Genomic DNA, 22,439 nt, shown 5'->3' with positions numbered 1-22,439 from the left:
AGGCTGGCTCCAGATCAGCTCAGTATCCTAGTTTAGAGACCGTGAAGTCATTTGCTGTGTGCTGTTGTTGGAGTGCAAGGTCATATTGAATGTCTAATGTGATGAACAGCTGTCTACCACCACCAAACGGCCGGTCTGTGCAGTCCAAAACCAAACCCCAGTGTGACACCTGTGAGTGGCATCTATTGAATCATTAAGAGTGAGGCACATTCCAGGTATTCTAAGTGTTTTTCATGTGTTATTTCATTCTCACAACATCCTTTTGAGAGAGAGATTATCCTCAGTTTCTAGGAGGCACTGAGTCTTGGGTAGAGGGGCGTGCATAAAGGTGTGCAGGGATTCGAGCCCTGCCCGTCTGCATCCACAGCCTTCCTCTGGCCCACAACTCTCTTCCCCAGGTCACCCTGACCAGCATGCCCACGTATCCTCACACAACATGTGGCTGAATAAGCCAGTCAAAAGCAGAAACGATCCCCTCTCGGTGTGAGTCCAGCAGAAACGCTCGCCTTTCGCCCGGTTTCAGAGGTCCTCATGTGTAGCAGGACACGCAGAGGGAGCATCACCAACCAATGGGCAGGACTGTGGAGGAGAGCCACGCCCTCGCCTCCTAGCCTGCCTTGATGCGTATTCTTAGTGGCATCTGGCTAAGGTCACCCGGGAAGAAGGGGTTTGTAAGTCCTCAATGACGTTTCTGCCACATGATTAACATTCTTCTGCTTTTGTCCACAGAGCTCTCCTGGTATTTAGGTCCTTAAAGATTAAGCATCACTGGGGGACAATTAAGCTGTCATTTCTTTTTCTCCATTTAAGGAATCTGTTTCCTTTATGGGAACTAGTCATTTAGTCTGTTACTGAGTAATATTTTATGACTACTTAAAGGAATTCATGCCTTATTGACAAAACTACTTCGGAATCTTCTCTCCATCCTTGTTACTGCGAATCAATCAAATCACATGGATTTCCAACAGCACATGTTCTAAGTTACAGTTCTAGGCACTTGGCAGGGGATTCATATATGACGTGGTGTCCTCACCACCTAGAACACCCCATGTTCATGCTTTACCTGCAGCAGAATTACCAGGGCACTTGCTACAAACACAAACTCTCTAGACACCCCTTCAGATCTACTAAATCAGGCTCTGGGCCTGTGGAAGGGAACCTATGTATCTGAATTTTGACTGTCCCTTGGCTAATTCTAATATATCATGAATCTGAGAGTTCCTGCCTTGGAGACCCCTAACCCACGTAAAGTCCTTTCCTAGTCTGTGGCAAGTACAAAGGCTAAATGCAAAAGGAACTATAACATAGATAAGAGTTTGTTACAGGGCAGTAGGCAAAACACACACACCAGTTTTGCTAGAAAAGAGTTCTGAAGGTATCAGACCTACATATTTTCCCAAACTCTAGAGAAGGTTTAAGTCAGGACTGGCACACTGGGATTTTTGTAAGGCAAGAGACCCATTAACTGGAGATTTCTCAACAAAGTCCTGAAACACAGAGAATACAGTCCATTCTCTGACACCCTGGAGACCACTCTAGGGTGGCCACACACCATCAAGCAGATTGATTTTTGGAGTGGTTGAGAATTTTCATTGATTATGAACATGCAGGGGGGCCTGCAAAACCCAGAGTATTCACCAATCAATTTTGCAATTCATTCTTGGTTAATAGAGTCCGGAGTAGAGTCAGGAGGGAGGGGGAATGTGGGTATGGATCTGCCAGAAATATAACCAAAAATAAGGGTTATCAACAGTTTGATGCATGTACCTTACCAAGCATCTCCAATGTCAGATAATTTAAATTTTCAAAGTAGGCAACTCCCAAATTAAACTGACTACTGTTTGGACCAGGTTAGAAACAGGTGAAGAAAAGGCAACTGCAGAGACTCCAATGTTTTCCCCTATTAATTGCATGTTTCTCCCTCTAATGCCAGGCTGTGTCACCCATTTAAAAGTCCTGTTTGTTTTTGCAGGCATTTACAGAGACACAGAAAAAAAGATTGTTGTCATGGAAACAGCAGGTGCAGAAGCTCTTTCGGTCTTTCCCTCGGAAAACCCTTCTAGACATATCAGGATATCGACAGCAAAGAAAGTATGTTGGGATTTCATTCTTTGTAATGCATGGTGGTTCCCCTGGCACCTTCTTGCCTACCTCAGTTCCTGGGGCAGGAATATGGCAGGGCACCATTCCTTGTTCATGAAGATGCCCTGTGGCGAGTTCCAAATTGCGTTACTTAAACAGGTGGGGCTGGGAAAAGGCTGTGAGAGCGAGCACTCCCAGGGGAAGAGCTGAATGTGAGCTTTTGTGACTCCGTTTGCATTGTCAAAATGATGGTAATAGTCCAGATGGGTATCAGAGGGGAGAGTGGGTATGATTTAACAAATGCAGGCAAAACACAGGATGGATCACCCACAAAAGGGGGATCTGAAAGGATAAAAATGGGTTGTTCTATCAGCACCTTAAGTGGTAATTTTTTTCCCCCTTCTAGCTGTAGACAAGCTAATTATAGTTGGTGGCAGGGTGAAGAGCCCAGGGCTAGTCTATTTTGGTCTGCAGTCTCACAGTGGAGCAGTTCAATTCTTGATTTTTTTCATAGTACTTCAGCTTCTTGCACGCAGATAAAAATAAGCCTGGTTGTACTTTAGAACCCATTACCTTAATATAGTTTTAAATTGAGGAATCCAAATGCATATTAAAGATGAACTACAGTGACAATTTGTGGGAGAAATTAAGGGTAGAGGAAGGGTTAAGCCTTAAACAATGATAGGGAATTTTGGGGACATAAGGGAATGAGAATGTAAACATCCTAAAAAATTAACATTCTATTTTACACTTTTAAAACATGAGCAGATAATGTCTTCACTTGCACCTGAAAGGTTCTGAATTTGTTTCATTTCTTGGTGCATGTATAGAAGCTCTTTGCCCGTGGTGTTAAAATTTGGGGCATTTATTTGCATAAGTGTGCCTTAAAACATCACTGTTTTGTATTTAAGGGAGATGAGGCCAGTTGGAGTTTGTGAAAAGACTTCATGAAAGATTAATTTTAAAACTGAAGTGTGATCACATTCCAGCATATATAACGCTTATTTATTAAACAAACATTTATTTAGCACTTACATATGCCAAGTGGTATCCAAGCACTTTAAGAATATTAATACATTTAATCCTTGTGACAACCATGTGAGGTAGAGCTGCTGTTGTTGACCCCAGTTTACAGACAAGTTCGTAGGCAGCAGCATCGGGGATTTGAACCAGGCAGACTGGCACCAGCTCCAGCTCCATGCTCTTAACCCTGTGGAAGCCAGACAACTCTCATGGTCTCAGGCTGATGAGTGGAAAAGATGGTTCAGGCAAAGCGACACTTCAGGACCAGTTCCCTGGCCCCAAGCTCTTGGACTAGACTATCTCTGCCCTGAGGATTCCCAGTGGCCCAGATGAAAGGCAAGGTCTAGCTTCCTTGGCCTCCTGCCCTGGGGCCTACCCCCATCCCAAGTGGCTTTTCTCTAAGAGCAGCAATACTTTTCCCAGGTGAAAAGGTTCCAGACTCCTCTTGCAACCCCGGGCCCTTGGGAGACAAGTTCCAAGAGGAAGAAGGCATTTGGAGGTTGGAGATGAAGATGGGGCTTTTAAGCTCTTTGCTGCTCCTCCAAAAGTCCCACCCTGGCCTCTGTCAGCCCTGTGTTGTCATTGGTCTACATCTGAGAGCCTTTTGGAGGTGGAGCAGGGGGCATGAACCTTGACCTCTCCAGGGTGTTAGTAACACTTGGATTGGGCTAACCCAAGGTTTGCCAGGTTGGAGTCCTAATGGACGTCTTTTTATTGATTAGATAAGAATGAATCGCTTGTGGATATTCAATTGGAATTGGAATTCAATTCAAAATGCTGGAAGATGTTTTATACTCACAAGTATTTCCTCTGGGATCTTTTTGTGCTATTAATTTGCTTTGAAGACCTCTTTCTCCAATAATACAAAGTTTACTGCAACCCAGCCCCTGCTTGGATTATCATAAATCCCAAATTAATTGATTCTTTTTTTTTTTTTTTTTTTTGAGACGGAGTCTCGCTCTGTAGCCCAGGCTGGAGTGCAGTGGCCGGATCTCAGCTCACTACAAGCTCCGCCTCCCGGGTTCACGCCATTCTCCGGCCTCAGCCTCCCGAGTAGCTGGGACTACAGGCGCCCGCCAACTCACCCGGCTAGTTTTTTGTATTTTTTTTAGTAGAGACAGGGTTTCACCGTGTTAGCCAGGATGGTCTCGATCTCCTGACCTCGTGATCCACCCGTCTCGGCCTCCCAAAGTGCTGGGATTACAGGCTTGAGCCACCGCGCCCGGCCTAATTGATTCTTATTAATGTTACTTTCTCAAAGACTTTTCATGCATTTCAACATTTCAATGTAATGAAATCAGATTTAGAAATGTAAGGCGAGAGAATGAGAAAGGAAAACTTGCTTTTGTCACTTTGTTCTCTCCCCAGAAAGCATCGATGATTTCATTAAACCTAGCAATCTTAAGTAATCCAAGCATTCACTCTGATTGCCAGCAGTGGCAACCCTCTGCAAAGCTGGCTTTGTAACAACCCTCGAAGGGTCCTACCATCAGGAGAAAGATGGCCTAGCCAATCTAGTAAAGCGTGAGAGTAGGACATGATGGGTCCTACTCTCTCGCTTTACTCCCCTCCCCTATACAGCCGAGTCCTAAGAGTCCCTGGATCCCTCCTTTCTCCAGTGACTAAGTATCCCATAACAGAGTCCTCTGCCCAGATTATATTGCTTAAGAATACAGTCTTGCCTTCCTGGAAGCACATATCATTTTAGCATCACTCATTGACTCTGTATTTTGCATATGAAATAACTTTTTAAAAATCCAACCAAAAAGGAAAGTGAGAAAATGCTATCCACACTAAATAAGGAAAGATCATAGCAGAATACTGAATCATCTACCAGGTGGCCAAAATTCCGACTTCAAAACTCAAAGGACTAGTTTTCATCGTTAAAAACAAACAAAAAAAACACTCGGCCCTTGTGTCTACCTCACATAGTCAGATTGTCCTTCCACCAAAGGAGGTCTCTCATCATGTGAAATTTCTTCTACCCCTCCTGGCCCTGAGTTCTTCTTTCAAACCAAAAAGTCTTAAGCCTTAGTAAAAATAAAAACGAAATTTTTAAAAGGGGAAAATAGGAGAAAAAAGGAAGAAAGGCCAAGATAAAGATACCAAGAACCCGTGAGTGTCCTCCTCACCACCTTTAGATGAACTTCTGACCAGAATCTAGAACTCTTTCCACGGCCACCAAAGCCTGGAAGTAGAAAGGCACAAGCCCAGAATTCTGCCCCCTGCCCCTTCTCGCCCTAGGAAATTTAGGAATTCTGGGGAGAAGAGAAACTGATTTTCTGAGATCTGCACTGCTGGCTCAGATGCCCCTCCCCCTACACACAGGCACAGCTCTGCTTCTCAGGAAATGACTGTTCGCAGGCCCCTATCACCCTCAACTGGTTAAACTACGTCAGCCCAGTTTCCCGGAGTCTCCCCATAGGCTTGGTACAAACCTCCCCTGTGTCGCTGGAAAAGTAGATCTCTTCCATCTTGTGGCCGCTGGAGGTAATGCATTTCGACTTCATCCGTGAATGACTAAAGCTGACTCTTCTTGGAAAGAATGTGCTGGTTCCTGAAACCCTGCCGGCTGCTGTGTAACCTCCCAGACCTGAGGCGTGTCGGAGAGGATGCATTCTTCAGTGCTGAGGTCAACCAACCCAACGGGACAGCCGGCATCTGCATGTGATGCTAGGGGCTCTGGCAGCCTCCCTGCGCGGACCCAGGAGAAGCATGGACCTGCCCTGGCCTTTATGCGGCCCACTCTGCAGCGAGGGCCTGTGGAGTGAAGGCAGTTTGTGTCCTAGGTCCAGAACATTCGCAAACATCATCTCCGACCTTATATCCCTCGCCCCACAGGTGGCATCGGCTCTCCCATTCGAGGATGCATCATGATGGCAGAGACTCATTGGTTCCTTCATTTAACTGCATTCCCTGTGCAGAAACTGATTCAGGCACCGGACATGCAGGATGGATGAGGACAGACATGGAGCTTACATCCTGGTGGGCCTCACAGGCTTCTCCAAGTCTGCCACACAGGCTGAGGAGAAACAATGATAGGATTAAAGAAGGGAGCACTGGGACAGGAGTCAGACCCAGTTCTGACCCTGGCTCTGCTGTTTTCTTGCTATGTGGCCTCTCGAGAGCATGTGAGTGTTCAAGACCTGTGTCCTCATCTGCAGCAGGATGGGTTGGAGAAGATGCGGCGGGGAGGCGGAAGAAGGCAGAGTGCTGGTGAACCTGCTGGGCCTGCGTGCCAGTGCTGCCCCCTGCTGGCTGTGTGGCCTGTGCACAAGGATTACACACAGTTTTACTTCTCCAGCTACAAAGGAGAGAGCACCTACTTCATAGGGTTGTTGCAAGGATCGAAAAATAATGTCCAAGTCCCAGGAAGTTACATGTGATATAGCCTCTCAGATGTTAGCTGCTGTTTTAATTATAGTTTTTCGCTGGCACAGAGCCCCCTGTAGGCCTTACAACTGTCAAAGTATGAGCAGAGGCGGGGCGCGGTAGGCTCATGTCTGTAATCCCAGCACTTTCAGAGGCCAAGGCAGGAGGATCATTTGAGCTCAGGAGTTCCAGACCAACCTGGGCAACATGGTAGACCCTGTCTCCAACAAAAATATAAAAATCTGTAGTCCCAGCTACTCAAGAGGCTGAGTTGGGAGGATCGCTTCAGCCTGAAAAGTCGAGACCAGCCTGGGCAACGTAGTGAGACTTCATCTCTACCAAAAAAAAAAAAAAAATAAGTTATCTGGGCATGGTGGCACATGCCTGTAGTCCCAGCTACTCCAGAGGCTGAGATAGGAGGATCACCTGAGCCCAGGAGGTCAAGGCTGCAGTGAGCCAAGATCTCACTGCTGCACTCCAGCCTGGGTGACAGAGTGAGACCCTGCCTCAAAAAAAAAAAAAAAAATGTGAAGAGACCTCCCAAGGCAACATCCCATGGGAAGCCTGTGGCTTGAAAAGGGCTGAATAATAACTGATCGTCTCTTCCTTCTCTCTTGGCTCTCACAGTCGAGGCTTTGGGCAGTCCAACTCCCTCCCGACGGCTGGCTCTATGGGCAGTGGCATGGGCAGACGGAACCCGCGCCAATACCAGATCCCCTCTCGGAACGTCCCTTCCGCCCGCCTGGGCCTCTTGGGCACCAGTGGATTCGTCAGCTCCAACCAGCGCAACACCACAGCTGCCCCCACCATCATGAAACAAGGAAGACAGGTTCGTTCTGCTCCGAGGAGGGAGGAGGATGGCCAAGCCAAGGCCTGAGGCTGCAGATGTCCCCCCAGGTGACCCCAGGGTGGGGAGAGAGGCCAAGGGGGACTATGCTGGGGGCAGTTGCCACCATTCCTCAGAGGTAACAGCATTGTTTGTGTTGTTCTCTGGGAGACACAGCAACCCCATAGCTGTGCTTAGGATGCCCAGAGGACCACTTTAACCTTGGGGACCCTGCACAAGAGTATCTTTGGAAAGAAATGCAAGACCTATTTCTTCCTTGCCCCATGCTTGACCTTCTACCTCCCAAATCTGGGCTCCAGGAGAGCCTGGTACTTAGAGAACTTTCCTTCCCTTTTTATCTGTGGCAAAAAGCTCCCTTGTATTAGTCCCAGCTCTGGTGGAGCATCCACAGGACATAGTCTGAGAGTGTGCGCCAGGGGGAAAGTTAACACATTCTCAGCCTGCCCAGAGGTTCTTGCTGTGCAATTTAGAGCTGACTTCTCTGGCCCGTCGCTCATACCCCTCTAGCCCCAGGCCTCACCCCTGCCTAGTGCCTTCTGCCTGCGTGTCCAGAGCTTCTCGAAGCTCTGTGTGTGGGGATTAGCATCGGAGGGACACAAGTAGGTCTGAGGTTCTGGGGTCTCAGGAGAAACTAAGGGATGACAGATCAGCTTAAAAACAGGAAAAGGGCTTCAGGCAAGATGGGCAGGATTCACTCCCCTGGGTACCAGAAAGCCCTGTCTTCTGACCATTTTTCCCAGCCCCCAGATCAGTTCAAGAAGACGTCACTGCTGGGACACACAAGCTAAGCTGTGCCAGCTCATTGCCAGCTGAGAGGTTCTTTTCTCTCCCCCTCGCTTTGAAGTACATTGTAAGAATCTAAAAAAAAAAAAAAAAAAAAAAAAAATCAAAATGAGAGCCCTGAAATAGTTTGTGCTCTTCATTGCATACATTTATAGAACTCCCCCATTTCCTAGAAGAGTGGCAGGGAAAAAGCAAAAGCAACAACTGGGATAAAGAGTTTTGCAGACAGGGAGAGCGGTGTCCAGATGAAGCTGAGGCTTACAGCAAGGCCAGCACTGAGGAGGTGAAGAGAAATTACAGTGAATGGAATCTAAACCCTTCTCTGTAAATATGCAGATGCTAGTGCTGGCCTGCAAGCCCCTTTTCTAGAAGTTAGAGTTCTCCTGGGATCTTTGCCTCCCAAATTCTTGCTGGCGGCTCTGCTGTCCACCCCAGCGGGGCTGAACTAACGAGTTCCCCTTTTGCTTTTCTCACTAGAACCTGTGGTTTGCCAACCCCGGGGGCAGCAATAGCATGCCAAGCCGCACCCACAGCTCAGTCCAGAGGACCCGCTCGCTGCCCGTGCACACTTCCCCACAGAATATGCTGATGTTCCAGCAGCCAGGTAGGGCCCGGCGCTTCACGTCCCCTTGACACAGAGGGGAGGCCAAAATAGATGCCCCAGCGAACCCAGCCGGAAAGTGCTTAGCCTTGACTGTCACCGTGCATTCTTTGGAGCTTATAGAAGCCTTTCCTTTTTTAAACTGTGCCTTGCCAGCATGAATAGCGGCGGCTTGGCTGAGAGCCAGCACGTGGAGCCCCAGAGTTGGTTGCAATCTGATGGGGATATTTTTGATACTAGTCATATTTCTAGATTGATTAAACCAGAGATAGCACAAGAGGGCTTTGGTGGTGGGGAGGTGGGAGGGCTCCATGTGTAGTGTGTGTGTGTGGAAAGAGAAAGTGAGAGTGAGACAGAGAAAGAGAAAACTGTTGATGCTGAGACCTTCCCCCTGGTTTGGGCTTTTTCTTGCGAAGTGATGACTGTTGTACCAGCCATCTTTCCTTTACTCGGTTAAAGCGCAATTTAGCACACTTCAAGTCAATTTCAGCTTTCATCATGCTTCCTAAAACAGAGTGGTTGGAATTATGCACAGCTAATGAATACTTGAACCCTTTCTCTATGCAGGCAGTGATCTTGTAGACTTTGTAGACTCCAAGGGTAATAACAAGCCACTCAGGCAATTATACTGCACCTATCTGGATGGACCCCCCACCCAAGGCAGACAAACCAGAGATGTGTTATACGTGTAGGAAAATGCCCTGGACAGTAGAAACGCTCTGTCTAGTAAGTCCTATCTATAGGAGTTTAAGGAAGGGAAGTGTCACTGTGGCCTGGAATAGGCAAGGAAGCTTCTTGGAATTGGAGCTGAGCTTCAGGGCACAGCAGAGGGTAGAGAGAGGGAAGGCAGAGTTACAGGCAGAAAGAACGCAGGAGCAAGACCACAAAGGTCCAGAATACCACAGCATGGCCCAGAAGCCATGGCTGGCTGAAGGGTCTGGCTGAGGTAGCAGAAAGTGGACCCAGGGAGCTGTAAAGGTTGTGGCCCATGGTGGGGGACTTGGAATCCAAAGCTGAGGAGCTTGGACTCTGGCCACTCTCCCTGGGGGGATTCCTCCATGTGGGGGATTCCGAGTAGAAGTCAGGCAGGAGGATGCAGGATGGAAGGGAGGTAGGCTGAAATTGGGAGGCCAGGGAGGAGGAGGACGCTGAAGGAGAGGACCCGCCGCTGGGAACGACATGTCAGGGAGGGGAGCGACAGCCACCACAGCGCAGAAGCCTGCTCACATTGCTTCTTGACTTCCAAAACTCTTATTTGCTCACTTTTGTTTTAAAGCTCCTTTTCTCCATTTCTATACATGTAGCTATTGTTCCTCCTGGGAAGAAACATGACAACATTTGGGGGTTGTGAAGGCTTTTTCCCGGGGTCCTTTCATCCCATCCTCTGTTTTCACACAGAATTATGTAAAATCCATTCCCAATAAAAGAGATTCTGGACAAGATTTGAAGAGGTCCTGCACACAAGGAGATCTTTCACCTTGAATGGGTCTTTCACCCTGGCCTCAGTGTCACCAGCAGAGTGACTGCTGTCTTCCATTCTTTATACCTTCTCAAGGCCTTCTTGATTTTTTCTCTTCCTGCCACTTTTGCCAGTTCTCAGCCTTCCTCTTTGTTCATATGGAATCTTCCCTGAGCTTTCTCCATCTTAATTGGGAAGACTAGGTCCAGACAGTCCCCCTTCTAAGAGCTGGGTCGTCCCGGAGCACTTTGGGTTTGTTGATAGAATCTTCCACCTATACCTTTGTTTCCGCTCCACTGTTTCACAGCAGTGCCAAGTGGCTGGCTTGTGCTCAGGGCAACTATGAACCTAATATCATTTTCACTCTTCATATGAAGCCTCTTGTTCCTGTGGCTAAAGAATCAAATAACACAGAAGGGCCTGTAAGCAAAAGTGACTGTCCCTCTCCCCTCCCCTTCCTAGCCCACAGGCACAACCCCTTTAAGCAGACTGTAGTTACCTACAAGTCTCTAAATAATGTGCTTCGCATACTGGACTTAAAACTCTGGAACCCTTTGAGTGTTCTTTTTAATCTCTTAAGTATTACAAACCCACTTCCAGCAAGGCCTTAAAGGTCCTCACACAGCATTTTTAATAACAGCCAAAGCACAGGAAAAAGCCCGCTCTAAATTTCCTGATTGCAAATAAACCATTGAGCGCTGGACAGGAGCCACTCCTAGGGCCTGCCCAGCATGCTCAGCACCATGCTGGGTGGCTCTTCCAGGACATGCATAAAGGGCACGACAGGGCAGGGCCTGGCCAGGACCCAGGTCCCAGGATCCCTCGCTGAAGGGGAAGGAGGCTGCAGAAGGTCCCTGCTTAAGGGCACAGGGTTGCGGTTCCCCAGCCCTTGCCAATCAAATGCTGGTTGTCAAGGCCACGGGTCACTGTAGTGACTTTTCCTTCCCCCCAAGGAGGCAGCCTCCTACCCAGGGACAACACCTCTGACCTCCAAGCAGGTCCAAACGAAGGCTCATCCTAGAGTCAGGGTCCTCATCTTGGATTCAGAGCCTCTTCTGCAGATGGGCCTTTCCACACGAAGCAGTGCAATCTGGTTCGCTATGGAGACTTCCCGGGGCTTGTGGCCAGGCGTTAAAACTAGACTACAAATATCATGTCAGGACAGCAAAAATCAGGAAGTCAGAAAGTGGCTTTCATCTGTACATGAACAGGAGTAATAGCGAACACAAAATGAAATTGAGATGTGTAACCAACCCAAAAAATGAAACAGAAAACTGTTATCATGCAATGAATGCAGTGTTTTCCTCCTGGCTGTTAGATGTCTTCAGAGAATCCATTGTAAACTGGGCAGATCTTGAAGACTACAATGCATTTGAAGGATGCTTTGATTCTGTAAACCTAAAATAACTCTACTGATGGGAGACTTTAAACGTCTCATACAGAGAAGACAGAGGGCTAGAACCCACCTCCAAGTTGCGGATCAGTTCATCAGTCACCTTGCTCGGGTTTACAGGACACTTCCCTTGTTCCTGGTTCTACACAATTCACAGGCACTTGGAGGCCCCTCGGGAGTGGTGTTTCATGTTATTCCCACATGGACAAGTTTTCTTATTTTTTTTTTCTTTTTGAGACAGAGTCTCACTCTGTCGCCCAGGCTGGAGTACAGTGGCGCGATCTCAGCTCACTGCAAACTCCACCTCCACACGGATAAGTTTTAGCTGTTTCCTGGGACCAGCCAGGAGAGCCTTCAGGTGGCTATTGCCGGTGATGAATAGGAAACACTACGAGGTATAATACGCTCACCAGAAAACAAGTGTGGCGCCTGTGCAAATGGTCACGTTCCTCATGGAGGCAGGGTGTGTTCTCAACTAGATAATTGGTTTGGAAATTGCTTGGAGAGGGATCCTTTATTTTGGAAGCAATTAATTCCTACTGACCCAGGCTTAGTTGTCCTTGGGACCAGTCGGAGAGGATCCTGGAGTGGCTCTGGCTCAACAGTAGGAGATCATGGAGGTTCTTTACCCCCTGGAGGGCCTAACAGAAAAGGGCAGGGAACCCCATAGCAGTCTTCAAAGGAAAACCTTCAGAAGGGTAGGCTGCACAGCCTTCTGGAAACCTCATCCTTCCCTTGCCCAAAGCCATATGCAAACTACCCTTGGTAGTGAACCAGCTGGATGTGAGCTGGGTCCAGTGGCGCCTCACGTGGCAGCATTTCATGGTGTGACTTACCTGTTCACCACAGCAAACCTCCTCTAAGCACCAGCTCACAATTGGGATTCTTCTACCGTAAGCACTCGGCATATATCTGGGAGCACAGTACTCCAAGCTGTTATTTTTCATTTCCTTCCAGAGAACTGCCTTTAGAAAGAATAGAGAGTTAGTTATTGGTGCACTGGGTCCATTAGGGAGTGGAAGGGGCTGCCATGCAGAGGCAGAAACCAGAACAGGGACCCACGTACAGTACTGGATAAATATTTCCTCCATGTCTTCCAATAAATCAAGGCAGACATCCCTGTTCAGGACTGGCAGACAATGGGTAGGGAGATTGATAAATCAATTCTGTCATAGCCAAGAACCCAGCTGGGCCCACCGCCTCCTCCCTCTGAGCATCAACTTGGGGCAAGATGGTACAATATCATCTTATACCATGTACCCATCACTTTTTGTGAAAGCTCTGGTCCCAGAGGACCTCCACAGGCACTGACCCTCTTCTGCAGGCTTAGGAATGTTAGGAGGCCACCAGAGAAAAGGTGTGTTCCCATAGCCAACTCAGGGATGCCATTCATTACTCATACCCTCCTGCCACCCTCCATGGCCGTCTCTGCCATCCTCAGCTTGCCTGCTGCCCCGCCCCTCTGTTTCCCTACCCATGCCATTTCTTTCCCTTTTGTTACCATCCTCCCCCTTTCTTCTTAGTTCCCTTGTCTTCCTTTCTTATTTACTCATCTCATCACAGTGGTCCAGGTCCCACTTCTCTGTCCCTTTTTGTCTTCCCTGCTTTCTCTCCTCCTAGCAACCCTGCTCCTCAGTGACCCAGACTCCACACCTTTCTAGTTATCCAACAGAGTTGCCTCAGCTGTCATTGGCAAAATGGGATTCTACAGATTTTTCCTGGAATGCCCCAGCCTGTTTCTTATTCTAAAGTCCTAAAGAAACTGGCTCCTTACCCTCAGTGCCTTGGAGAAAGAGCACTGCAGAATTGTACCAAGGGTGCCACACATGAGACCCAGTAGGGATGGACAGTTACTGCCAAGGACAAGCCCTGTGGGCTCCTCAGGGGGGTGCTACAGCAACACCTCATTAGGGATGGGTAGCGTTCTCTTCCAGAATCTTCTTGACCCTGGGCCTGAGCACAGGACTACTCCATACATGTGAGACTTCTGAAAAGATACCATTAATGTTTCAAGTCAGCCGAGACCTTGGGGATTCCAAAACTGGGGGTCCTTACTGAATACTGGAACGGTCCTCAGAGATGCCATCTGAGCTGAAGAAACATGCCCCCTTTGGGAAACAGCAGAGGAGGCTCAGTTAAAAAGGGGTCTTAACTTTTGCCTTCCTAGGACTCAGATCTCCATCTGCCTGGTCTGTGGCTGGTAGGGGCAGGGGCCTGGGATAAATGAGACGGGCCCTCAGGGTTAACAGGAGCCACAGCAAGGGTTGGCCTGGTGGTTTACGTTGGTCTGTGGGGCAAGAGCTGCCCGAATGCCCCTCTGGGGCACCAAGCCCCATGCGGCTGAGGGTTCCTAGCCTGAGATGGAAGCTGTTTTCCACCCAACTGGTCTTTCTGTCTTATACGTGCGGCGAGATGGCATGGATCTGTTTTTATCAAATACACAATTAAAAAGTCACACTATTAGGAAACTCTGCAGTGTGAACATATGGGCTTCTCCCAAGACTTAGAATTTTTCAGAGCCACTCAGAGTGGTGGGGGTCATGGCTCCCCAGCGCCTGGAAGCAAAGAGCTGGGGAGAAGGAGCGAACACCCCCACTTCCCACCTAAAAGAGCAGCCACGAAGGTTTGGGGATTCTGGAGCGGAGAGCCCTGCGTTTCTCAGCCCCCTTTTTGGAACACGCAATCCCAGGCTTGGAAAATGGCATTTTGCTGCGTGTTGGCAAGAAATCCTGCAGCTGAAACACTTCTCTCCAAATGTCGAGCATCTTTATTTATCCAAATCTCTCCACAGTGTTTGTTTAAAGGGGAGCGCTGGAGAGTAAACTAAATCTTACAATGAGCATATGGATGGCTATAATTGCTGAGGTTTGTTTTTTTTCGTATTTGCTAACTCGCTATATATAAAATTGTGTTTCTATTTTATAGATTTCACACCCTGAAGACTGCTAATTTTTGCATGCATATGATTTTCACATGAATGGATGAAAATACTAAAATCTCTTCCCTCTGGAATTGTCTAATTGCCCCGACCCTACTCTAACAGCAACTAGTGGGTGGGGGCGGTGGAGACTCCTGCCATTCTCTGCGGCACCCCACTTCCCTGGAAGCTCAGTCAGCCTCCGTCTGCTCACGAACTGGCACGGTTGTCTTCCAAACCCATCGACGCCGGAACATGGGTCAGGAAGAACACAGTCAGCTCTCTGGTGCTTTCCATAGCGTTCCATTTTGCCAGCCTTCTCTTTGCAATTTTTAAATAACGGAAGCAACATCTGCCTCTGAATTAGCTGACAATGGGAACACACATTGCAGAGATTTATCTTAATGTATAGCAAATCAAGGAAAACAAAACTTTGGTTTAACCACTGGTTTCAGTTTCCTATCCCGCCAAGCCACCAACCTCGTTTCACTTCTCTTTCTGTCTCTGGCCCATGTGCTCCCTTGGTGGAGACATGAAGGAGCAGGCAGGTGGCCTGCAGTGGGACCCCAGAATGCTTTCCCCACTTGACAAGTAGAAGAGCTAAGGCCCTCAGCAAGGAACAGCTTCCCAGGCTCACGGAGGAAGGTGGTGGCAACACGGAGACTTCTCGGTCACCTGGAACACACCCCACTCTGGACACCGCCTCTGGGACTTTTTTTCTGCCTCTCCCTGTAGGATTTTGCAATTCTTTTCAAACTAGTGTCACAAAATGTTTAAAAAAAAAAAAAAAAAAAGGGATTTCACAACTCTTAGCTGTCAGAGTTTCCTTCTACTTCTTTCGCTTTTTCTTCACTCAGTAGACATGTATGAGGCAGAAGGCCAGGGCCGGGCGCTGAGGGAGATTCAGAGAGATAGGGAAGCATCATCACTGTCCGCAAGGCACTTCTAGATAGTTGAGGACATTTAAAGTCGCCACCGGATGAGGCCTGTGGAGGTGCTGACAGCGAGAGCCCCAGCAGGGGAGAGGAGGTGGCTCCCAGGGGCTGCCTCCTGCTCACGACAGGCGACACTGGAACCTGGGGAGATAGAGGGGAGATTGCGGTGAGAATGTGCACAGCACTGTCGGGCAGTGGGAGCTGAGCCCCTACTGCCTGCAGAGTGGGCATCTCAGCCCTTGGTTCTAGAGGCCCTCAAGGCTGAGGGCGTTGACCGTCACCTGCAGTTGCTGTGGCAGGTGGCAGAGCCCGGCTCTGGAGTCAGAGGCGGCCTGGCCCCAGCTCCATGTGAACTGGGTAACTGATGCGTGGCTTCACCTCTCCCAACCCCACTTGGGCTTGTTGGGTGGATCAAGGAGCCCACACACCTAAAGCCCCCCACGTGGTCTCGCACTCAGAAGAGGTGTGTGCCGGGCCCTGGCCTTCCGCCCCCGCTCTAGATGATGCGGGCCAGGCCCTGCTCTAGGCACAGGGGGCAGAGCTAAGTTCTGCTCCAATGAGGTGAGCACTCAGCGGGGTCAGGGGAGGGGGACAGTAGAAAGTGAATACAAATATCAAATATGACAGCTGTGGGCGAAGGCTATGAAGAAAAATAAAGCACGGGAAAGGGATAGTGTGGGGGCATGGCTCATACAAGGAACAAAGTCCTTTCTGAGGAGACGATAGAGCCAGAAATGTAAAGGCAGGGAGAGCCATGGAAACCACTCCAGGGAACGGTGGTGCAAAGGCCCTGAGGTAGGAGGGGGCCTGGGGCGGAGTGGAGGAAGGAGAGAGCTGTGTGAGGGCACAGAGATAACAAGGGCCTGGATCACACGGGGCCTTGCAGGATGGGAGGCCGCTGGAGGGTTCTGAGCAGAGGAAGCACAGACTGTGACATGACCAGCTATTTTTAGTCTCTGTTTTGTTTCAGGTTCCCAAGTTCACAGTGGACTGTGTTTAACAGACCTTAGAGGTTGGTTGAGCCTGAGTGGAGCCCCTTCCATGCCAGCGCTGATAGTCCCCAAGTCCTCCCGGGGAGGCACACCAGACCCTTCTCTTGCAGGTGGAACCAGGTGGCACCCTGCTTATCTCCTCCTTGTCACCAACATAACCCTTTATCCCCTGCAGAATTCCAGCTTCCCGTGACCGAACCTGACATCAACAACAGGCTGGAGTCGTTGTGCCTCAGTATGACCGAACACGCCCTGGGAGGTGAGTGTGTTCTTCCTGCATGTCCCCAAGTCCCTGTTACCACGTGCCTGGGAGAACTTCTGGCCATCTGGTGCCTACACTGTGGCAGGAGCTCAGGAGAACTGGGGGAGGACAAGGAGGGATAGGCAGGGGACAGGGAGAAAGAGTGACCTTAGGGTACTATTGGACCCTTTTCCAGCAGCACCATGCCAATGGCCAGTGCCCTGTTCCTCCTCCTTTTCTGAGAGGTGAGTCAGGGACCTGGAGATCAGAGCTGTCCCTCTGTCCCCAGAAGCTCCACCTCCCGGTACATGTGGGAATCACACCACAGCGGTTGTCCCAGCCAAGTGCCAGTCCTGGAGGAGTCAGGGACACGAGACATGGCTTTTAGTGGGAATATCCCGTACAACATTGGATGCTTCCCTTCTCTGCACTAGATCCCCCGGCCTGGTCCAAGCGTAGCCCAGCTGCCCTAAAAATAGAATTTTTGAAAAACAGAAAACCCAGCTTGTTTGTGTATCTCCCAGTTGCAAACAGCTTTCTTGACACCTGGAGCCCAAAGCAGGCTGAGGTGTCCTTTCCTGTGTGACAGGGACAGGTTGAGTTACAGGGGCCTGCACATCCACTGCCCAAGCCAGGAATGGGGGCTGGGCCGTGCAGGGCTGCAGCTCCACACGCAGCTCACGGAAGCAGCCGTGCTCCCGCGTGTGTTTGGTTGGAAGCCATGCTTGGGAGCAGCCCTGGGAGGCCTTCAGCTCCCTCCTGGTACTAAGCGGGCACCTTTCTCTGGGCCTGGATATTTACAATGCTTGGCAGGCAGAGGAGAGAAGAGATGCCTGCCATTTCCTGTCAGCTTCCTGGGAGGCTCTATGCCACAGAGACACAGAGAGGCCTCCTATGAGCCTTTCCAATAGCCCTATCCAGTCTACACACACTTACCCACCCAGAGAAGGGCTGTCTGCACACCTAGAGCCAAGATGTGCACCACCCCTGGCAGTGTGAGGAAAAGACTGCCATCCTCTGCTGCTTCAGAGAGCCTTGTCCTCCAGACCTAAGGTTGTTAGATGTTTAGTCTCTGCAAACACAATCTTATCCTGAAACCAAATATGAAATAGATCAATGCTCTGCATGGAGCAGAGGGGCGGGCCAGGACCACACCCACCTGACCTCCGTACCAGGGGGAGCTGAAGGCCTTCCAAGGGCATCACAGGGCTTCACCAAACAGATGGTGGGAAGACACAGCCCCTTCTATGACTTCTCCCGGGGCTCTATAAAGAGCCTCATTTGCGAACCACTGCTCTCTGCCTTGGCCATTCAGATCTCAGGAACATCACTGGGCCATCCCTGGCACCTCTGGCAGGAGGTGCCACCAGCTCATCTTTACCTCATAGAGGAGACTGGGTCAGCAGCCCCCTAATGAGTAATGGGAGACAACTCAAATGTCCACCAAAGGATGAATATGGCTCAAGAAAATGTGTAGCCATACAGTGAAACAGCATTCAGCCTTTAAAAAGCAAACAAGTACCGCCTATGCAACGCAGTGGATGAATCTTGACATGCTGAGTGAAACAAGCCAGGCATGAAAGACCACAGAGCATTATGATTCCATTTATGTGAGATGTCCAGGATAGACTAATCTACTGGGACAGAAAGTAGATGAGTGGTTGCCAGGGGCTGAAGGGAGGAGGATGAAAATATTCTGGAATTAGATAGTGGTGAGGGTTGCACAGCTTTGCAAATGTACTAAAAACCACTGAATTGTGTACTTTCAAAGGGTGAAACTTATGATATGCAAATATCTCAATTAAAAGTAGTAATGAGAGTCTCCCTGGGACCAGAGTTAGGATGGCAGCTGGTGAGTGAGTCCCCTGAGCTGGCGCCTGCCAGAGTTCTGACATGGGGAGGGAAGTCCCTGTGCTCCCCTGCTCTACAGTGGCCAGCTGGGTGGGGGACTGACTCAGTCTTTCACTGGTTTTGACCAGAGAAGGAGGAGAACTGACCTTTTCTCCCAGGGCTTGATACATCTCAGACAATTGGCATTTTGGAGGCTCATATCAAACTGCTAAGTACTAACATTATCATCATTAGCAGCAAGAATACCAAACGCTCTTTATTAAAGGAAGGTTTTCATTGAAAAGACTTCATTTTTTTTCAGTCTGTTCTATTTTTACAGAAAACCTCTCTGAACTTATGGGTTTTTTGCTAATGTTTTCATCATGTTAATCTCCTAAGCCTTTTTATTGCTGTGTTTTTTCCCAATAATCCCCTCCGGTGGGAAGCCTCGTAAGCAGTTTCCTGAGCAGAGAATGCAAATTAAGTTCAGGGTGGCCTAGTTGGGCACAGTGGCAGTGTGCCCTCCCAATATGACAGAGCCTCTCTCCTGGCTGACCCCTTCCAGATGCCAGGAAAGATGACCTTGCTGGAGACAGTATGCCAATGAATTAAGTCATTTTATAGGAAGAGGAATGGGCAGGGAGAGGAAAGCACAGTAAAAGAGGTTCGGATGCTTGCGACTCAGGGATGGAGGAAGAGAGGCTCACATCTGTTGGCCTCTAGGATTGGTGATCTGACACCATTGACACACGCAGGGACCATTGCTTCCTTTCTTTAAAATCTCCCCTAAAATCATACAGAACTTATATACAAGTACACTGGGTCTGTTTGGACTATTTCTTACAACTGCATGTGAACCTACAGTTATCTCAAAAGTTTTGACTGAAGAAGTGCTTCTCCTCCAAGGCCCCACTGGCAGAGTTGCCAGCCTGGCTGCATCCACAAGGAGGCCAGGAACCCCCTGTGGTGGCCTCAGCACGCCCCCTCTATCACTTGGGTCCTCCAGCTTTCCCTGGAACACACTGCCACTCCCTTCTCACACCCGAGGTCTGCCAAGCAGAGATGCTGTATCTGGTGGACCAGTTCTGTGATACTGGGGCTTGGACTGGGACATCAGCAAAGCCAGGGAGGCACCCCGCAGCCCTGGCTCACCCACATCTAGTGGTCACTGAATGCCGTTATTTCTACCGCCTGTGATGGCTAATCCATGCCTGTCTTTGCTCACTGGAAAAGACCCTTGTCAGTTCTGGCACAGACCATTATAGGGGCCTCTTAACTGGTCCACCCGCCACCAGCCTTATCCTTCTTCAGGTTATCTGATGCAACTACCAGATAAACCATTCTCAAATTAAATCTGATTACTCTACTGCTTATAATTCCCCAACTACCTACCTCTAAGCTCTTGTTCATGGTATGTAAGACCCTATGGTGTGCTCCTGGGGACCCTCCTAGAATCCATGTGTAAGCAGATAGCCAAAAAGGGGCCGGGCAGGCCTCACACCTCTGATGGGCGTATCGCCTGCCTTCTCTGTAGCTTGGGTTTTCCACTTCTCCAAAATGTAGATGTGGCAGATTCTGGGCGGCCTCAGCACTCTCCCACCTCCCCGAGACTGTTCAGTTCTAAGTGCCCACAGCACCTACCTCAGACATCTCTGCCTTTGATCCGATTCTCGAGACAGAGAATCTGGATTTGTTTGGATCAGATGTATCCATCCTTCATGGTCTGCTCAGCTGTGGACAGGGTCACAGCTAGCTTGTCCCCAGTCTCTCATCAGAGACAAGGGGTGAGAAGGAGAGGCTGCCAAAGAAAGGGATGTGAGCTAAACAGGTCCACCTGCGTGTCTGTCGCAGCCCCTGCCTGGCTCTTCACCCTATCTCCTCTACTCCATTCCCCACCCTTCATCCTAAACCTCCAATGCACCCTCAGCTCCACCACTGGATGACCTACCATCCCGCCTATGTGTGCACCGCACGCCATCCCCACCCTCCTCCTCCTCCTGCCAGCACCAGCTACAAAAGTCACTTTGTATCTCTCTGAAATTCCTTGACTTCCCAGACCAACTGGGCAGCCATCATTCCTTCCTCCATGTTCCTGCTATCTTGGGGATCGTTATAGCAATGATCACATACAGCATTATTGTCTGGCTTCATGTCTGTGTCTACCCTCAAATATAAGTACTTGGGAGGTGAGGATTAGATATTTTCATCTTGGTTCTCAGGTTCAATATGGTTCCTGGCAAAAATAGCTATTTCCCAGATGTTGTGTGGGTGGGCATATAAATGCATGAACACATGAACACAGGAGCCCTTCTCTGCCCTCAGAGGCTGGGAGGCCCACCATGCATGGCATTGGCATAGGTGGGCACGAACAGGATGGTTTTGCTCACCTGTGCCCATTGTTTGCTGCTTTCTCTCCCAGACGGGGTTGACCGGACCTCCACAATCTAGAAGCTGAAGATGAGAGTGACCGCGCTGGCCGTGAAATCGACTGCTGCGGGTCCAGTGTCCGCCATCTTCAGGGTTGCACAGAATCCTCCAAGATACTTTGCAGCCTTTCTTTCCCCTGGTCCCTCTCCCGTTTTGATTTTGTGAGAGCGTAGGTCATCCTCGTAAACATATCAGTAGACCTGGGGTTGGTTATTTTGTCATTTGTTTCTGTCATGGGATGGTTTGGTGTGTGGGGTGGGGAGGGGTCTCTAGGGAATTATGAGACTGGGAGGGGGGCGGAGGGAGTGGAGGGAATGCAGGTAGCTCCCTGGATGGAAAGGGGGCAGGGGAAAGAGTACTGCCATGAAAGAGATAGGAGACACACAAGAGGACGGCAGAAGCCCTGGCCCTGGGGAGGCTTCTCGGAAGGCCTGGCTTTACAGGCAGGCCACAGAAGGATATTGTGGGCATGTGCACCCAAAGCAAGATAGTGGCTTGCCTTTTATATCCAATCCAATCCTGATTAGATTTCCCTGAGGCCCCTGCTGGAAGCAGCCATAGGAGAGGGCCCATGGCAACGGGGGAAAGAAGGAAGAAATTCCCTCTAACAAAACTTCAGCTAAACTTTGATTTGTGTATTGTTTACATAATAATTTTAAAGGGTACATAATGTGTAAAGAGTTTGGATAGAACCTCTCTTCATACTATGGTTTTTGTAAAGGATCTGTTGTTGTTATGGATTCATTTTTTTCCTCTATTTTTGTAAGAGCAGCAGAGTGTCTTTTTAAAACGGCTGCTGAGCTCTGTTTCTTGGGAAGATGGATGCAGTCACGTAGGCCTGAGCTGTCCGTCTTTCACCGTTAGGCGGGAGGAGCGTGTGGGTGGACTTGAAGGACATGGACGTGGCCAGAATGAGCACAGCATTGGGTGAGTGCACAAGGATGAGGACATCATGTGATCAGTTATGGGTTTGCTCGCAGGGCACCCAGAGATTCTCAAAGAATCCTGCAGCCTCTTTCTGTGCTGGATTTGCATGTCATGGAGAGGCCTCCCTCCCTTTCCTCCCCACCCATGGGGCATTATCCTGTCACTCCCAGCCTTGCCCCACACACACACAGGTGGGTACAAGTTCCACTGGAGGAGAAGAGGCAAGGATGGACTTTTTCCCCTCGTGAGAGGTTTGATACCCAGATAACGAGCTCAAAACCTTTACATTAGGATCGCTTGTAGGAACTCGAGCCTGGAGGCTGCATCCACTTCACCCATCACTGCTGAGGAAAAGGAGGGAAGAAAGGCCCAGCAACAGTGTACAGAGGGTCCGTCAGCAAGTGCCAGAGAGCGCAGGAAGGGAGATGTTTGGCCCACACGGCGCAGCCCCACCATCCTCGGTGGGCGATGAAAGATGTAGGAAAGGTTGATTTCACGATGGAAATGACAGCGCTATCCGCACAGTATGAATTAGGGATTTGCTGTGTTGGTTGATTTATCCATCCACACAGAGGGGAGGGAAAAGACACTGGTTACTTGGTGGGAGATT

At 49.4% G+C, this 22,439-nt stretch overlaps 1 protein-coding gene across 8 annotated transcripts in view; it reads left to right on the top strand.

Moving 5' to 3' along the window:
• The window catches only part of LOC105481794 (sterile alpha motif domain containing 4A), a 224,917-nt gene extending 203,811 nt beyond the window's left edge, over nt 1–21,106 (top strand). For 6 of the 8 annotated variants that reach the window (XM_071100158.1, XM_071100156.1, XM_071100157.1 and 3 more), the window contains 6 exons: nt 1,973–2,091; nt 7,105–7,306; nt 8,585–8,711; nt 16,383–16,424; nt 16,580–16,663; nt 20,895–21,106. In XM_071100158.1, the coding sequence (XP_070956259.1) occupies nt 1,973–2,091; nt 7,105–7,306; nt 8,585–8,711; nt 16,383–16,424; nt 16,580–16,663; nt 20,895–20,923 (603 nt within the window). In that variant the 3' untranslated portion in view covers nt 20,924–21,106. The remainder of the gene's footprint in view (nt 1–1,972; nt 2,092–7,104; nt 7,307–8,584; nt 8,712–16,382; nt 16,425–16,579; nt 16,664–20,894) is intronic. The other 2 variants (XM_071100160.1, XM_011741530.3) reach the window with 1 other exon arrangement.
• Nucleotides 21,107–22,439: the final 1,333 nt, after the last annotated feature.

This window comes from Macaca nemestrina, chromosome 7 (genome assembly GCF_043159975.1).
Source record: "Macaca nemestrina isolate mMacNem1 chromosome 7, mMacNem.hap1, whole genome shotgun sequence".
NCBI lineage: Eukaryota > Metazoa > Chordata > Mammalia > Primates > Cercopithecidae > Macaca > Macaca nemestrina.
The sequence above is the reverse complement of the archived record's forward strand: the minus strand, read 5'-3'. Positions and strand labels throughout refer to the sequence as shown.